General features: G+C 42.1%; 1 protein-coding gene across 3 annotated transcripts in view; it reads left to right on the top strand.

Moving 5' to 3' along the window:
- The window catches only part of PDE8B (phosphodiesterase 8B), a 161365-nt gene extending 144732 nt beyond the window's left edge, over window positions 1-16633 (top strand). For all 3 annotated transcript variants that reach the window (XM_006081300.3, XM_023750494.1, XM_023750498.1), the window contains exons 14-22: window positions 682-846; window positions 3019-3064; window positions 3486-3621; window positions 4502-4700; window positions 7711-7928; window positions 9932-10052; window positions 11997-12164; window positions 14279-14408; window positions 14906-16633. In XM_006081300.3, the coding sequence (XP_006081362.1) occupies window positions 682-846; window positions 3019-3064; window positions 3486-3621; window positions 4502-4700; window positions 7711-7928; window positions 9932-10052; window positions 11997-12164; window positions 14279-14408; window positions 14906-15015 (1293 nt within the window). In that variant the 3' untranslated portion in view covers window positions 15016-16633. The remainder of the gene's footprint in view (window positions 1-681; window positions 847-3018; window positions 3065-3485; window positions 3622-4501; window positions 4701-7710; window positions 7929-9931; window positions 10053-11996; window positions 12165-14278; window positions 14409-14905) is intronic.
- The last annotated feature ends 244 nt before the right edge of the window (window positions 16634-16877 follow it).

The following is a 16877-nucleotide window of genomic DNA, read 5'->3' as shown; positions in this document are numbered from 1 at the left end:
TTAGGGGTAGAATCAGTTTGACTTGGTGATTAATTATATTGTCAGGGTGGGGAGGTTAAGGGGCATGATATGGAAACCAGAGCCTCTCAGACTTTTACTTTGAGCACAGGATGGACAGGAGTGGTTTTCTACTGCAGTGTGGAAGCCAGAGAATGGAGCAAAGCTCCGTGTCTTTCTTCTTCTTTTTTGTTTGTTTGTTACTTGCTTGCTTTGGGGAGAGGAGAATGAGTTTGGTTTTGGACATGTAAGATACTCCCATGGATATGTCAGGTAGGCAATTGAATACACAAGTCTAAAGATCAAAAAGAGTTCAGAGCTGGGATGTAAATTTGAGAGCCCTTCGCATACGGATGATGTGTCCCAAAGTCATGGAAATGAGAGCTCATCTCTGGAGGCCTGTAGAGTGAGAGAAAGGCCCAGCATCAACCCCTAAGGAACTCCACCCTGTAAGGGAGCTGGAGGAGAACGTCCAGCAAAGGAGCCTGCAGAAATGTAGTCAGTGAGGTGGGAGAGATGCCAAAAGGGGTGGGGTGAGCAGCATTCCTCAATAAGAAGGGAGTGGTGGCGTGGAGGCACCAGTCACTCAAAACAATGTGTCATCATCTGATTTCTTTTGGATTCCAGGTATATGGGAAGTAGAATCCTAATGACCTCAAATTTTTTCTTTCCTTACTTCCTTAGGTTATAAATATAATTAATGCAGCCCAAGAAAACAGCCCTGTTACAGTAGCAGAAGCCTTGGACAGAGTTTTAGAAATTTTACGGACCACAGAACTGTACTCCCCTCAGCTGGGCACCAAAGACGAAGATCCTCACACCAGTGATCTCGTTGGAGGCCTGATGACTGTGAGTGATGAGGATAAACCAGAGATTAATGTGCTCAGACTACATGCAGCATGTATTGTTACCTATACTTGCAGAGTACTTTTACCTGTTGTATGGACAAACCAGGCGCATCTGCATCAAAATTTCTGTGGTTGGCATTAGTTAAGGAATCTTGCATTTATCTTTCCATAGGAGCTTTGCAAAGCTGACTGACCATAGCAGGGGAGACAGTCCTTCAGCATTCCTGTTATACAAAGGCGATCCTAGGCAGTTGGTTGATATGCATGGCCCTTGTCTTTCTTCCCTTGACCTGGCACAGTATTCAGTTGAGGTTATGGCCAGTCTCCTTGGATCTCAGGCTCTTTATCTATGTAAATGAAAGGGTTTGTACTTAGACTACAGCACTAGTTTCCAAAATCTTAGCTGTAGAACCATTTCTTTCAATAAAAGCTTCTATAGAAGTTCCCTCTGTAATCGGATAGAGCAGAGGAAGCTGCTCTGGCTTGGTGGGGAGGGGAGGAGCCTCCCCTGCCAGCACACCACCACCATAGTAGCTGATTTCAAAAGACTCATCCTGTTTTGCTGTGATCTATTTGGCCATAATCATCATCTATCAGCAAGTGAAGAAAATTCAAATTATTCATCTGTGCTCCTTATCAGAGGTGGGAGCTAGAAGAATCCTTTGGGAGAAAAACAAAGTCCAAGGGTCATCTATGAGTTTTATTTTTAAAGGCTGAGCATTGACTAGCTTTCTGACCCATTCTTCTTGTTCCAACTAAAAATCTCTGATGAGCCTGCAATCTGAGCAATCTCCTAATTACTACTTCCCTGCCCCAGGGCTGGCCTTTGTTGCCCCATCCCAGTGCAGAGCAGACTTCAGTTAGAGAGGGCAGCCAGGGTCTTTCAGGAGGGTGGCCCCTACAGTTCAAATCCAAAGGATTCCCACTGCTGCCATACCATCTTAGGGTTCCTCTCCAGGTAATGCTGTGAGGAACCAGTGCAGGATTCCACCTCTTTTTATGAAGCATTAGGGAAGAAGAGAAAGAAAGGCAAAGAAGAAACAGAGGAGTCCCCTGTGATATTTGTCTTAGAGGAGGGGCCATTGTAACTTCTCTTTTATTCATTTGTAAAAAATTAAACTCTTGGCCTAAAGATCCAAGGTGTGACTTCAGGGGAGCCCTTCATTGACATTTTAAACCTTAGCACACACTTTCTAGGGATGACAAACAATTATAAATTATACAAACAAATATAAAGAAGCTAAAAAATTAGGTACTCGGGTAGAAGATGAAGGGAAGGAAACTGAGATGCAAGAACATCTGGAACTAGTTCAAGCCCAGGAGCCTAGTAAAGGCCAAACATTGGAATCCTGCCCACTCCCTATGCCAGTGATGGCGAACCTATGACACGTGAACTCATTTTTTTGGTTGATTTTTCTTTGTTAAATGGCATTTAAATATATAAAATAAATATCAAAAATATAAGTCTTTGTTTTACTATGGTTGCAAATATCAAAAAATTTCTATATGTGACACGGCACCAGAGTTAAGTTAGGGTTTTTCAAAATGCTGATATGCCGAGCTCAAAAGGTTCGCCATCACTGCCCTATGCTGTCCCTCCAAAGATCTCAATCTAGAAACTTTTAAAAGTTAGCAACAATGCTCATGTTGCTAAATAGAAAATGCAGTTGGAAAAAATTAATTCAGATATTAGTCAAAAATTAGCTCAAGCTTTTTAAGGCTTTACATTAAGGAATTCCCAAATGTGGCCCATGGCTTTGGCTCCCTAATAAGTAAATCAGATAACACAGTCCCTATGAGAGTAAGGAGGGTCCCTTCAAAATCACATGCATCCAAACCAAAGCAAGTTCACTTCCGTGATTTCACAAATGTGCCTTCAAAAAGAAAGATGGCATGAGAATAGAGCCAACTCACAGCCCAGGTGTGAGACAGAATGCAGTCATTTCCATTTTATTCTCAATTCTCCACCTCCTGAGGCTAAGAGCCATGAAGGGAGAATATCCTGTGTCTTGTAGCTATTGTTCTGATTTAGTTTTGAGCTTCAACTTGGGAACTTGGGAGTTCCAGATTGACTGGGTTACTCATTATTCAAATCTCTTTGGCTAATAAAAGAAATGAGAAAATAATGCCGGCATATACAACATGCTTCTAATAGCACCTTGCTTTATTCCAGGATGGCCTGAGAAGGTTGTCAGGAAACGAGTATGTGTTCACTAAGAGTAAGTTGCCATAGAACCATTTGTTACTTATAACCTGTCTCTAGCCTGTGCAGTCCCAGTGTTGTGATTATTTGGTCAGGGGAGAATCTTGGTGTTACTTCCTATTGGTCTCATTGCAGTTTAAGCATTTCTATGTTCTACATTTGATACCAGGTCTCATAATTAAAATTACTTATCTGAACACTGTCAGAATAAGGATTGGACATTTCTATATGTTTAAACAGACTGTTAAAATGAATTGTTTTTCTGTTTGGGGGCCTTGGAATTTAGTAATGTAAGAGAAGAGCCCTGAAGTGAACATCCTCCCACCCTCAGAGTTCAAGACTTTCTCTTTATAGTAGCAGATGAAGATGACAGATGCTCAAGGGCACCCAGGATTCCACAATTAACCCTCTTCCCCCCCCCCAATCTGTTTGCTCAGATGTGCACCAGAGTCACAGTCATCTTGCAATGCCAATAACCATCAATGATGTCCCCCCTTGTATCGCTCAATTACTTGATAATGAGGAAAGTTGGGAGTTCAACATTTTTGAGTTGGAAGCTGTTACGCATAAAAGGTATGTAGCTTCTCTGGCTGCTGGCAGAGAAGACTGATGGCCAAGCTCAAGACTCCACGTTGGAAACTTTGAGCGAGACATGAGCCCTTGCAGAGAGGCTGTTCCTTTCGTGCTGTGCTGGAGGGGTATCGCAGAGCAGAGACCATGGCCCCTGACTGAGCTCCTTTATGGAGAGAATTAGTGGGTGAGGTGTGGGATCAGCCTGGTGATGACCCAGGATGAGGAAATGCTGAGTCCTTTTCACATCTACGCAGGTCATTCCTTTGTGCTAATGAGGTAAGAGCTCCAAGTATTCTCAGCCCCAGACTTGTTGAAGCCCCACCTTACAAAATGAGTTTGAGGGTACTGGAGACTTTTCTTTTTATTTGTCCTATAGGCAGGGCAAGGGTTAGATGACTCAAAGTCCTCTTCTATAGTAGGGGGATATTTCCTCCAGGGGTGTTAGTCTAGTAGGATGTGAATGCCTCGCACCTGTAAATAATTAACATACGATAGAACTTCGATAGAACTTCTAGAACTTTGCTGAGACCACACAAGCCATTCCTCTTGTTCTTAGGCTCAGTAACTGCCTCAGGGGACACAAAGGAAGTACAGAGCTGATGTGGAAGTGGAGATGGGGAGGTACTACCAGGGGCCTTTCTTGGCTGTCAGATCCACTGAAGAGTTTATGACTTAGAGATAATCTGCAAGTCATTCAGATTGACCACTGTTGAGGCACCTAGTTGCAAGAAGTGGCCAGTGAGGAGGAGATGTGTTTACGCCCCGATGCATGTGTAATAAGCATCAAAAGAAAAATGCCTCCATTCCTCAGCATCATCAACGCAAGCAGTTTCTGGACCAGTGAATACAATGAATCAGGGTTTGTCTTCCTGTTTTCCAGGCCATTGGTTTACTTGGGCTTAAAGGTCTTTTCCCGGTTTGGAGTATGTGAATTTTTACGCTGTTCTGAAACTACTCTTCGGGCCTGGCTCCAAGTGATTGAAGCCAACTACCACTCCTCCAATGCTTACCACAACTCCACCCATGCCGCGGATGTCCTGCACGCCACCGCCTTCTTCCTGGGAAAGGAGAGAGTGAAGGTAGAACTTTGATATCATGATCTAGTTACCTACCTAGACAATTTTTTTTTTCTTTTGCTACAAAATTGGTCATTTGGTGTTATAAAGACATAGCGTTTTCTCCTAGCCCTCCCCTACCCCAAATGCCTATAATAACTATTTATGCCACTATCGAGTCCTCTAAAGGCCTAGCTGATCTATGAACCCATTCTCCAAGTGTTTACTTTGTGGTACTTACTTAGAGGACAAAATTTAATTATTATAGCAAATGGTTACTAGGTCTAGTGGTTAAGTTTTAGGATCAGAATTTGGCCATTGGTAAATTATAATCCAGATAGTGATGAGTTCTTTCAGCACTGCACATTTGCATACATATGTGTGTGTTGTGTAGGAATGATTATATATATCTTATATTAATAACTGTGTGTAATTCTGACAGAGTTCCATGTCCCCTTGTCTTACTTAGAAACCAATACTGTCATGTACAGGTGCTGATGTGTAGGGTAGCCATATGTACACCCCATGTATAGCTGGCAAGAAATCCCCATCTTCCCCCCTTCCTATCACCATTGGCACAATGAAACTTGTAATTCCTTTGCTAAAACTGAAGCTTAGACTGTAGATACCCCTGGTAGAAGTGCTGTATAGAGACTGAAATTCGTATCAATCTGCAAATGCCTGACATTATATATAGATATATATAAGCTTAAAGGCCTGGTACTTAAGGAAAAGCATGGTAGTGAGACAGGTAGAGGGAACAGGAATGGCACCAAAATGGAGACAGGGGTATTTTTTTCTATTTTGCCAAATGCTGGTATTCACTTTCATCAGCAAGAACGTAAAGAATGTGTTTCAAGAATGAAGCTTTTGAAGATTTTGTCTCCTACTTTAGAAACTCTAAACGTGTGATCGGAGGTGATATGGGCCTGTGTTTCCATAGCGCCTTTGAGGAGCTGAGACACCTCCAGATTCCCACTCCAGGTTCTCGTTCTCAGTTTTACACCGCATGGATATTGTACAGCTGAGGTCCCCACTGCCAACTGAGGACAGGGCTAAGGCATAACTCCAAAACCAAGTGATCTATAGCTACTGCAGTCTTGAGTTAAAGAGGAACCTCACTTAAGCAGAACCACTCTAGAAAAATACAGATTAAATGCTTGATAAATTAGGGAATGCTTAGTCACTTTATTATCTCCCTCCCCTAAAATAAGAATTTTTGTTTACATTGAGAGTTCTGCTAATGCATTCAGACTCTAGTTGAATTTCTCAAATAGCAATAGAAACAAGTCTAAGACTAGTAATACTCTTACAATTCAAAAGACATTTTCCCACTCTGTCACCCATGCCAGAGAATCAGAATTTAGGAACCTTGGAGAATTGGGCTCGAAGGGGCTCCTGAGTGCAGAAGCTGAGTCAGCAGCCCACTGGTTAGTCCATGTGAGGAACTTCAAGTGAGATTTATCCCTGAGGCCTCTTCCACCAGACCTGCTGCCACTGATGAAGAGTCAGGAAAAAATGTTTTTACCAAATTCCCATGTCATGTTACTCCTAGTTTCTGTATACATTAAGGCTAAAATTCTTTTTTTTTTTTTATATATTTTATTGATTTTTTACAGAGAGGAAGGGAGAGAGATAGAGAGTTAGAAACATCGATGAGAGAGAAACATCGATCAGCTGCCTCCTGCACATCTCCTACTGGGGATGTGCCCACAACCCAGGTACATGCCCTTGACCGGAATCGAACCTGGGACCTTTCAGTCCGCAGGTCGACGCTCTATCCACTGAGCCAAACCGGTTTCGGCAAGGCTAAAATTCTAGTCAAAGGGGTAAAATATGCAGAAATGTCTGTGCCTCCCAGAGTTCGGTGGGGAAGTTTTCTCCCGCAGACAGTCCTCCTCCCCTAGGAAGGACCTTGCTTCTCCCACATGCTCGTGAGCAGGCCCAGATTGCCTTCCCTGTCTCCCCCATTTCTTATCAGACATTGCATGATTAGACAGTGCCCACCAATACTGCAGGGCATGGCCTCCTATTGGTACCTTTGTAAAAGTACCAGGTCTAGGTCAGCATAAGCTGGAAGAAAAGGCACGTCTCATCTGATGCTTTTTGTGTTGTCTACTCCAGTTCCATGAATCTATTTCATTGAAGCATTTTAAAATTAGCCCTAGATTCTAAGCAAGATTGAACCTACTCCAGGAGCACTAGCTGAGGACCCATGGGTCCCACTGCACAGGTAGAATCAGTCAGAGTGGAGCCCATGTGGGGGCAGCTCTGGGTCATGCCTGCACCTACAGGTGACCATGGCCTTTCCTGACCAGCAGCAAAATGGGGCCATGTTTGCTTGCTCTGAGCATTACAGAATCACTCTCTGAGAAGAGCTGAACAGAGTAGCGTGGACTGCTGTCCCTGCTCAGGAAACCTGCTTGTGTGGACTGGGGCCAAGCCAGGATTGCCCACTACCTCCAGATCAGGATTGGAAATGGAAATGGCTCCCTTCCGGTGGGGAGAGCTTCAAAAAAGCTTTCAAGTCTGAGCTTCAGACCCATTATTCCTTACCTGTTAGTATTAGTTTTTCCTCCCACAGCCTATGAGAGCAACTTGGGAATAGCAAATATGCCCACCCCTCCAGCCTCATCTTGGGGATCGCTTTCTTCTCATTCACTACCCTTCAATGATGCTCTGTTTCACCTCAGGAGTTATAGGCCACTTTTTGCTCTGCCATTCCTGGGAGAGAATCATGGCAATACCACATGGCAGGCATTGAAAAGGCCTGTTTGGCTTCTTCCTGGATTCTGGGCTGGGAGGAGAATTAGGTATCCATTTTATCCCTCCAGATAATTCACAGCACAGCAAGGTGATGCAATGTGTGCTAGACAGCCTCTCAGCTTCGAGGAAGTCAGAGAAGGCTTAGTGGACTGGGGAGAACATTTTTATAATCCCAACTCCCCAAGTCTGCCCCACCCAAGAGACAAGGATGAGTAAAAGTCTCCTACATCCAGTAGGTAATGCTCAACGTTGCCTCCCCTCACCCCAGGGAAGTCTGGACCAGCTGGATGAGGTGGCAGCGCTAATTGCTGCCACAGTCCATGACGTGGACCACCCAGGAAGAACCAACTCTTTCCTCTGCAACGCAGGCAGTGAACTTGCTGTGCTTTACAATGACACGGCCGTCTTGGAGAGTCACCACACAGCCCTGGCCTTCCAGCTGACAGTCAAGGACAGCAAATGCAACATCTTCAAGAACATTGACAGGTCGGTTGTACTTGGGCTCCTACGCTCAGGCTTGTGAAGTGTAAGTAGGATACTCAGCTTCCCTAACTTCTGCAAGTATTTAGCTTCCTCTTGCAGCGGTTCTCAACCTGTGGGTCGCGACCATCGGAAAACACATATAGCATATCAGATATTTACATTACGATTCATAACAGTAGCAAAATTACAGTTATGAAGTAGCAACGAAAATAATTTTATGGTTGGGTCACAACATGAGGAACTGTATTAAAGGGCCGCGGCATTAGGAAGGTTGAGAACCACTGGAAGGAGAAGGGGAAGTGAGAATACTTTGTACCATTGTGTCGGACAGTAAAATAATAACCTTGCCCTTATAAACAACTGTTCTTTTCAGGCTTCTTTCATCTTTTTAAATCTCATTTGGTCTTCAGTGAGTTCATGAAAATGTTTTATACAGAGCAACTCTATGAATACTGACTACAGTACTAATAACTATAATAGATATTTTTACTCTTGCAGGAGGACATCTGTCTTTTGTGTAACTCAAGGAAAATGTATCCTTCCCTGTCTTTCCCCAGCTCAATTTTTGGCCACTTAAAATCCTAACTCATGAGGAGACAGTATCTACAGGTCCCAGCAGGGCTGCTGGAGCCCAAGCACTGGACAGGTTTCCCCCTAATTGTTGTCCTCTCTTCTGGGGAGAGTTGGCCAAGTGTGAACAGATGGGAGCAATTTCTCCTGCCTGCCACAACCCTGCAGTCAGGCTCTGTTTATTTCTCACAGAACACCAGCCAGGCTGGGGAGCAGGCTCCTGAGAGAGGGCAGTGTACAGAGAGCACAGAGCTCACTTAGGCCTCAAGCCCACTCATCAGTCTCAAGGGTTGTTTTTAAAACTTTCACAGAAAGAATTCTTTCCAATAGCCAATTTTATTCAGCTGTGAGATGAAAGGAACTGGACAGTAATTTGGGACAAGACTGCTGCTCCATCCATTGTAACTTCTAATTGTAATTTAGAGGATTACTTATTAATGAGAAAACCTTCTTAAAATGCCATCACAGAAATAAATAACAATTCAGTCTTGCAGGGCATTTGGTCCTGTCCAAGACATTCACGGTGATATGTGATCCTCACCAAAAGGTCCTTGAAACTTGGTCCTGTCCACAATGCGAATAGCTAATATAGATCCTGCTCTCCTGTAATATTCGAACCCCAACCCATCTACCTAACCCTATGTGTCATGACCAGCTAGGCTACTGGTGCAAGAAAGGTCATTATTGGCAGTACAGCCAGTACACAATTATTAGACCAATAAAACATGTATGGGCTGTTTGAATCCAGGGACATTTCTGAAGTGTGGACGTTTTGGACTGGACCAAAGCCCACTAACCATTCTCTATGCCAGCAGTTCTCAACCTGTGGATCACGACCCCTTTGGCGGTCGAACGACCCTTTCACAGGGGTCGCCTAAGACCATCCTGCATATCAGATATTTACATTACGATTCATAACAGTAGCAACATTACAGTTATGAAGTAGCAACGAAAATAATTTTATGGTTGGGTCACAACATGAGGAACTGTATTTAAAGGGCCAGAAGGTTGAGAACCACTGCTCTATGCTAAGAATCATGATGTCTGCATTGCATGCCGTAGGGCAGCTCATCAGGTGCTGTACCAGCCTTGTAGGGAAGAACTTGTCATTTCCTTCCACCTCGACCTCACTGTTTTGATGTTGCCAAGAGAAGGTACAAAGGAATTACCTTGTAAAATAGGTGTCTACCATGTGACAGGTATATATATATTCCCAAATCATATGAGGGTCAACTATCATTGGGGAAAATGGAAGTGTCAACAAGTCCTGGTTTCATGGGAAGATGAGCAGGTGAACTATTTTGTGATTTGCAGTCATTTCTTAACTCTGTGCCCAGCTCCCTCCTAGATTGTGGGAAGTGAGGTGAAACCGTAGCAGAATAGTTCTAATTCGGGACATGATGTGAACAGGGCTCTCTGTCTTCTGGTTATTTTAGGAACCATTATCGAACACTGCGCCAGGCTATTATTGACATGGTTTTAGCAACAGAGATGACAAAACACTTTGAACATGTGAACAAATTTGTGAACAGCATCAACAAGCCAATGGCAGCTGAGGTAAGCATTTCTCATGTAATAAGATACATCAGAGTATATTTCTATTAGAGCCTACTCTGGCCTCAAAGCATTTTCTCTCTCTCGGATGCAAGGTGGTTATTTGCTTGAAGTTGGTAAGAAAGAGCTGAAAGTACTGGCCACTTGTTTTCCTCGGGGTCAAGAATAGATTGACAGTGTCCACAGCAATTCCGAGCTCCTTGAAGGAAAGGCCCTGGATAAAACCAGTGGTGACAAAAGGAGGTAGACCCAAAGAATAGGATGGAAGGAGCCTGCCAGCAGCACACCAGCATAAACGGTGCTATTTAAGAGATCCATGCCCTTTCTGATTCTGTTCTTTGAGCTGTTAGACCTCAATGTCAGGTGTTTTAAAGATCTGTATTCCTGCTGGTTTGCATTAAAAGCATATCAGTACCTAAAGACTATTGGTACTGATTGGGAGTGACTAGTTGCAAACAAAAGCCTAAGTTGTTTTTCCTCTAAAATTTACTGATGTACCTTGGACCTGTGTTTAAGTCCCTATAAACTTGAGATTGGGGAACATGGATAGAAAGTTCACATCTCTTGTTTAAAATGAGATAAACTGCCCTCTGAAACCATGAAGCTGTTCATAGCCCATAAAGTTAGAAAAGCTTTTTGCTCACTCCTGTTGAGCGGGAGAGGTTGCATATGTGGATAGAGTGTGGACGTCTTAAAAGTAACTGGATGATCAGTAAGGAGACTACCTGTGTAGGACCCCATCACAGAACCAGCCGGGATGGAGGGACGGTGTCCACCTCACCTGTGTCCCATCTCCCAGGGGTTCCACAGCACACTGCCAGGGCCTCTCCTTCCACAGAGGACTTATGGGGGTGGGGAAGGATCTGGGGATTTAGGAGAGAAAATTATAGAGAATCATAGAATTTAGTGTTGGGAAGGTCATCTATCCAAGTAAGATTTATTACTTATTGAAGTAACTATTGTAAGCGGTATCTTCCCAATGGTAAGTAATCAAAACAATAACCTTCAGAACATAATTCTGCCCATTGATGGCCTACTAAATGGGCCCAGTCTCAAAACAATACAAACAAACCCTTAAATGTCATGTTGTCTTTCAGCTTGGCAGAGCTCTGGAGAGCTAATTAACTGTTTTCACACAATCAATTCAATGGTGTCTTTGAAGGTAGAGAATAGCAATCAATCTTCCAGACTTTGCATAAAACAGGTGTGTTGTTGCATTCATGTAAGCCTACTCACGGACCTGGCTGCTTAGTTCATAACCACTGACATGTATGACCAGTCTTTTTAAACGTGCTGAACATACCTGTTCCTACCCTGCCCAACTTTTGCTCCTAGAAACCCCAAAGCTTATATGGTTCACACTCCGTCCTACCCAGTCAGAAGAGCAGCCAGGAAAGCATACGTAGACACATCCACTAAGAGAAAAAAACAAAGTAGGAAGAGGTGGGTGAGTAGGAGTGAGAGAGAAGGTCACAGGAGAGAGGGAGCTGGCAGGTATAACTAGAAATAAATGAAGAAATAATTGAAGGGTCACAAGTATGTGTTATTCCCCCATCTTTAATGTGTTAAAAAACAAAGTTTTGCTTTTACACATTTTCTGATAAAACTGGGAGAAAAGCTCTTCCCCTTTAAGATTACAAGCCAAATTACTAAAAACGAAACAACAAAACTGCGTATAGCAGTCCCCTCTGGGAAGAGGATGGAAGTGAGGTATTAGGTGGGTGTTGACAGGAGCATTGACCTTGTAAACTCCTAAGTTTTTATGTTGCTTGAGGGTTAACAAGGATATATCAGTATTATATATAAAATCACTGATGGAAAAACTGCCTTCTCTGAGTCACTGTCATGCCTCAGTGTGCCCTAGTGAGGCCATCTAATGTCTGGTCAGTTAGCCCTGGTGGATTCATCATCATCTTGAACCAACCCTCATCTGGCAATGTTTTCCAGGTTGAGGGCAGCGACTGTGAATGTAACCCTATTGGGAAGAACTTTCCTGAGAACCAAATCCTGATCAAGCGCATGATGATTAAGTGTGCCGATGTGGCCAACCCGTGCCGCCCCCTGGACCTGTGCATCGAATGGGCCGGGAGGATCTCTGAGGAGTACTTCGCACAGGTACGTGGCCGCTGTGGGGAAGCTTTTCCTCTCCTGGAATCGTCTGGTGGCATAGCACTCCAGGGATTCTGTCACTTAGTACATGACTCCTCCCTGGACGGAACCTCTGGCTCCCCCAAGAGACTGATATGGCTGGTCACTAACCAAAGTCTCTCTAGTGGAAGAGAAATAAACTTAACCTTTGGAAGTATCTTTTCATCCTCAAATTGTTAGATCCTGAACTTTCAAAAAAACTAGGAAAATCATTCATTCATTCACTAGGTTATTATCACCATGGTACATTATGGGGAAAACAGACATAAGTCATGGGTAGCTCATAATGTAGAAATAAGTAGGTCCACACAATAGCTAAAAAAAAAAAAATCTCTAAGGGAGGTCTATGTTAAGTGCTAAGAGAGTTCAGAAAGTTTTTTTTTCCTAGATAAAAGAGGGGCTTTGTGGAAATGATGTTAGAGCTGTTTTGTTGTTAAGGATTTAGAAATGTGGAAATAAGAAAGGACTTTCTGGGAGAACAAAGCATTATGAGCAAAATTAGTAAGGAGGAGGGAAATCACAATTTTTACATAAGGAGAGCAGCAATATCTAGTTCATTTTGGCAGTACAAAGAAGAATTGAGAGAAAAATCCAGAAAGTAGTAGACTGCAAGATGCCATCTGAAATACAGGCCTCCTTCCAGAGAAGAGGCTCTGAGTACTGATGTGTGTATATGTGCGGCAGGAAGACAAACGCACTAGTAGCTACAAGTAATACAGGGGGAGGGTCTCCATGGGTGCACTGTACCTCTGAGGTACATCAGCTATTAATAACGAGCTGATGACATCTCAAAGGGCCAGCGAGGGGAATGGCCAGCCCAGCACCCAGTAAGTTAGCTGCAGCCTTCAAGGCTGGGAAGAGAGCCCCTGAATTAAAGAAAAGTAGGACAGGCAGTTCTGGGCTTGCCAGAAAGAAGAGGGGAAAAACACACACCCAAATAATCTTTGAACAACAGTGGATATTTCAAGGCTGCTGGATCAACTAACCTGAAATGAGCAAGCTGAGTCCACATCTAGTCGGAGGTTGTTAATGGGCTTCCCAGGACCCACAGAGAGGACTTGAAACCCTACTCCCAGTTATTCTTCAAGTGTGTGAACGGGAAATGGGAAAGAACCACTTAAAGTTCTTTAATGTAGCTCCTTGTTTAGGTGTCCTTTTCCCAAAAAGGAATGTACTACTGTTCACAAGCCAATGTGACCTAAAAATCAAAAGTTACAAATGAGGCCTCTGATCAGCTGGCCTCGGACTCAACACATCACCAGGAAATACGGATCTTAATATTCAGCTCAGTGAATTACGACCTTACACATATAAACGTATACGCCAATGTGCAAAATACTCAGATTTACACATACCTTGAGCGAACTGCATGGCCAATATCCAAATCTGGTACACAAACCTAGCTTGTCAATCACTCTTTCAAGTAAAAATAGTTTTCCCTGAGGAAAAAAGGCTGGTTCAGCTGGACTGCATGCGTGCTTTCCCACAAGACAACCAGCAACGTGTGGAATGCAGCACAAGGGCTTATGAGTATTTTGTCACAGAGTATTAAAAAGATGTAATTCAAAGGTCCAAATTTAGAAAGCTTAATTCTTACTGCTTCAGTGAGGATGTTTTTAAGTAAAACTGGCTTTCTTTTTAAACTGCAAGTAGGTGACAGTGAATAATACAATGACTGGTGATACAATTATGCTAAGGTATCAGCAGTTTTACCCATCATTGCTTCTGTACTCTCAGTGTAAATGTCAATTCATATTATTCGTGTTATTAGTATTACTTTGAAAATAGTCTTGCAATAGTGAAAATAGATCTCAGAAATGGGGGTATGAACCTCGAGATGATCGATGCTTCAGGAGGGGTGGTGGTATAGCATAAGAGACTTGAAAGTCGGAAGACCTGAATTGAGTTACTGCATCTCATCAGGTAATTGACTTACATATACCCCAGAACCTTGCTGAGCCTATTTTTTCATACATATGACTGGATGATGACCTATTTTCACAGGGTTGTTCTGAGACACTAGGTCGCACTGTAACCGTTCCGTGTGTGCCTTAGAGCCCTGTGAGTGTTCTGTCTTACAGACTGATGAAGAGAAGAGACAGGGACTGCCTGTGGTGATGCCAGTGTTTGACCGGAATACCTGTAGCATCCCCAAGTCACAAATTTCCTTCATTGACTACTTCATAACAGACATGTTCGATGCTTGGGACGGTAAGATAGTTCTTGTTTTGTCATCTACACAAAATATTATCCTTTATAATTACCTTGAACAACATAGACTGGGCCTAAAGATATAAATGAAATGTTTTGTGTATTTTTTTTTAAGTCAGCTGCCCGTGGCCAAGTATGGTAGGGTGCTTGTGTACAGAAGATTCAGTGAATGTTTGATAAATGGATAAATAAGTCTTTACCTCTTCAAAGGACCTCTTCCAAAGCTTAAAGCAGTTTTATTCTAGCATTGGAAAAAACTTTAGAAAGAATACAAAATGTATTAAAAGTCTACCCTTAATCACAATTCTTTTAGTAATGGCTTTTCAGTTTTTAATTAAAAGGACCTATTTGTATTTCAGAAACTAATGCTATGTGTTCACATGCAGCCTAAGATCTAAACTAGGGTACTTCTCCTGCAATTCTGATCCCAAATTCGTCCCACAGAGCCCTGGGATCTAACTTAACAAGCTTCTTTTGATTCTTTTATGTCCTTGCAGCCTTTGCACATCTGCCAGCACTGATGCAACATTTGGCCAATAACTACAAACACTGGAAGACATTAGATGACCTGAAGTGCAAAAGTCTGAGGCTTCCATCTGACAGCTGAAGCCAAGACAGAGAAGGGGACCTCTTTCTGTCAAGGGCATGTGAATCCCAGCAGTGTAAACGAGAGGCTTTCCTTTATAATGAAAATGACAAGTGTAGGTCAAGGAGCTAATGTTTAATATTTGACCTTGAATCAAGTCCCCAGATTTTATTTTTACAAAGATATGTTCTTTATACAAGCAGTGACAGAACAAATACATGGCAAAACCCTTTGCCATGCTGTCACCCTGTGTGCCCTTATCAACCATGGAGATGAATGACTGTAACTAGCAGGACATACACAGCACAGACTTGGTGCCTCTGAGCCCATCTCCCTGGATGGAGACCAAGTAGTTTAGATAGTTCAGCTCATATCTTACCATAAAAATCACCATCACTGTTTAGCTTGACTATTTTCCTCAAGAGCTTTGGTCTGGAGGATTCATACTATCTAAGAAAAGAAACTATATATAAAATGAAAAACTAGGACCAAATTATTGATAAACCAGTTAGCTTCACTGGCTGTTTCTTCTGATTGATGTTATGACACCCAAGTTAGAACCCAGCCTTGTCCTGTTGAGTGCCTTCTAGACTGGTAGTAGCTGCCTATATCCCTCTCTCCTATAAAAGGCATTCATCTTAACAGAAAGCCATCCATGATGGGGAAGGGAGTGACATTTTGTTTTGGGGGACTCTATGAGATCCCCTTATTTCTGGTTATCAGAGGCAGTCACAAGGCACTATAGTATAATATAAAAGCCATTAAATCTGAATGCCCTTGGACAAGCTTTTTTAAAAAAAGAAAAAATTTATATACATTTGCTGTTGAAAATTTTTATGAAATCTAAATTTTCTGGATATAAGTCAATCAAGTATGTTGTACCATGTACCATCTCTACGTATATATTTGGGGAGGGGATTTGGGAAGTTTCAAGGTTCATATATTTTTAACCTATCTGTATTTGCAATCATGCCATTTTCCTTTAATGATGTAAAAATATTGCAAGATGTGTAAATATATTAGAAAATAGACATATGGGGAAACAGTAAATACTATTAATTGTATGCTAAAGCTTCTAAAGCACAAGTGCATATTTTTATACAGCTCTTTTCACAACTTTCTGTGATCTACATGAAGTCGGACTTGAGTATTTTTCCTTTCTTTTATCAGTCAACCCTTCTCTATGTATTATAAACTCAGTAAACAAAATATCTTCATTTTTCTTCCAAATTCTTTGTACTCCATGCTGCATTTTTAAGAGGTATAAACAGAGACTGAATTAACTGAATCAGTAGTTACTTTTTTCAAACAAAAATTGGAATGCAGAACACTTGGAATTAGTACATGGGGAAAAAAATGTCTTATCACTACATAATGTGCCAATATTTTTTTAATGTTTTATACCAAAAATGGAAACATATATGACAATTCCATGCAAAGAAGTATATCTAAATTATTTTAGGTAAGAAAACTTGCTTGGTCAGGACAGCAGCTAGCATTGTATTATAATGCTGCATTATGTAAATGATGAAAATGTTTTTGTGAGATACTTGTAACTAAATTCTTACAGCCATTTTTCATTTCCAACAGCTATTTTTTATTGTACCTCCTTTTGACCTAAGTTTTTCATAACTTCAAATTTTCGGTTTAGTGTCCTTTATTTCATGAGTCATACACTTTGTTTTCAGAATTCAGGGTATCAGAATCCCATTTAAGGAGCTAAATACTTTGCCTAGGCTTCAGAAGCTTGCTTGAGGCGAGGACAATCTTTTCCTGACCATCTCTCTTTCAGTTACATTTGGTAAGTAAGAAACATTTATCAGCTGCGTCACATTTTCTATATGAATGTTGCAGCTTATTCAGTGGAATGTCAAATTAATTTC

This window comes from Myotis lucifugus, unplaced genomic scaffold (genome assembly GCF_000147115.1).
Source record: "Myotis lucifugus unplaced genomic scaffold, Myoluc2.0 scaffold_0, whole genome shotgun sequence".
Taxonomy (NCBI): Eukaryota; Metazoa; Chordata; class Mammalia; order Chiroptera; family Vespertilionidae; genus Myotis; species Myotis lucifugus.
The sequence above is the reverse complement of the archived record's forward strand: the minus strand, read 5'-3'. Positions and strand labels throughout refer to the sequence as shown.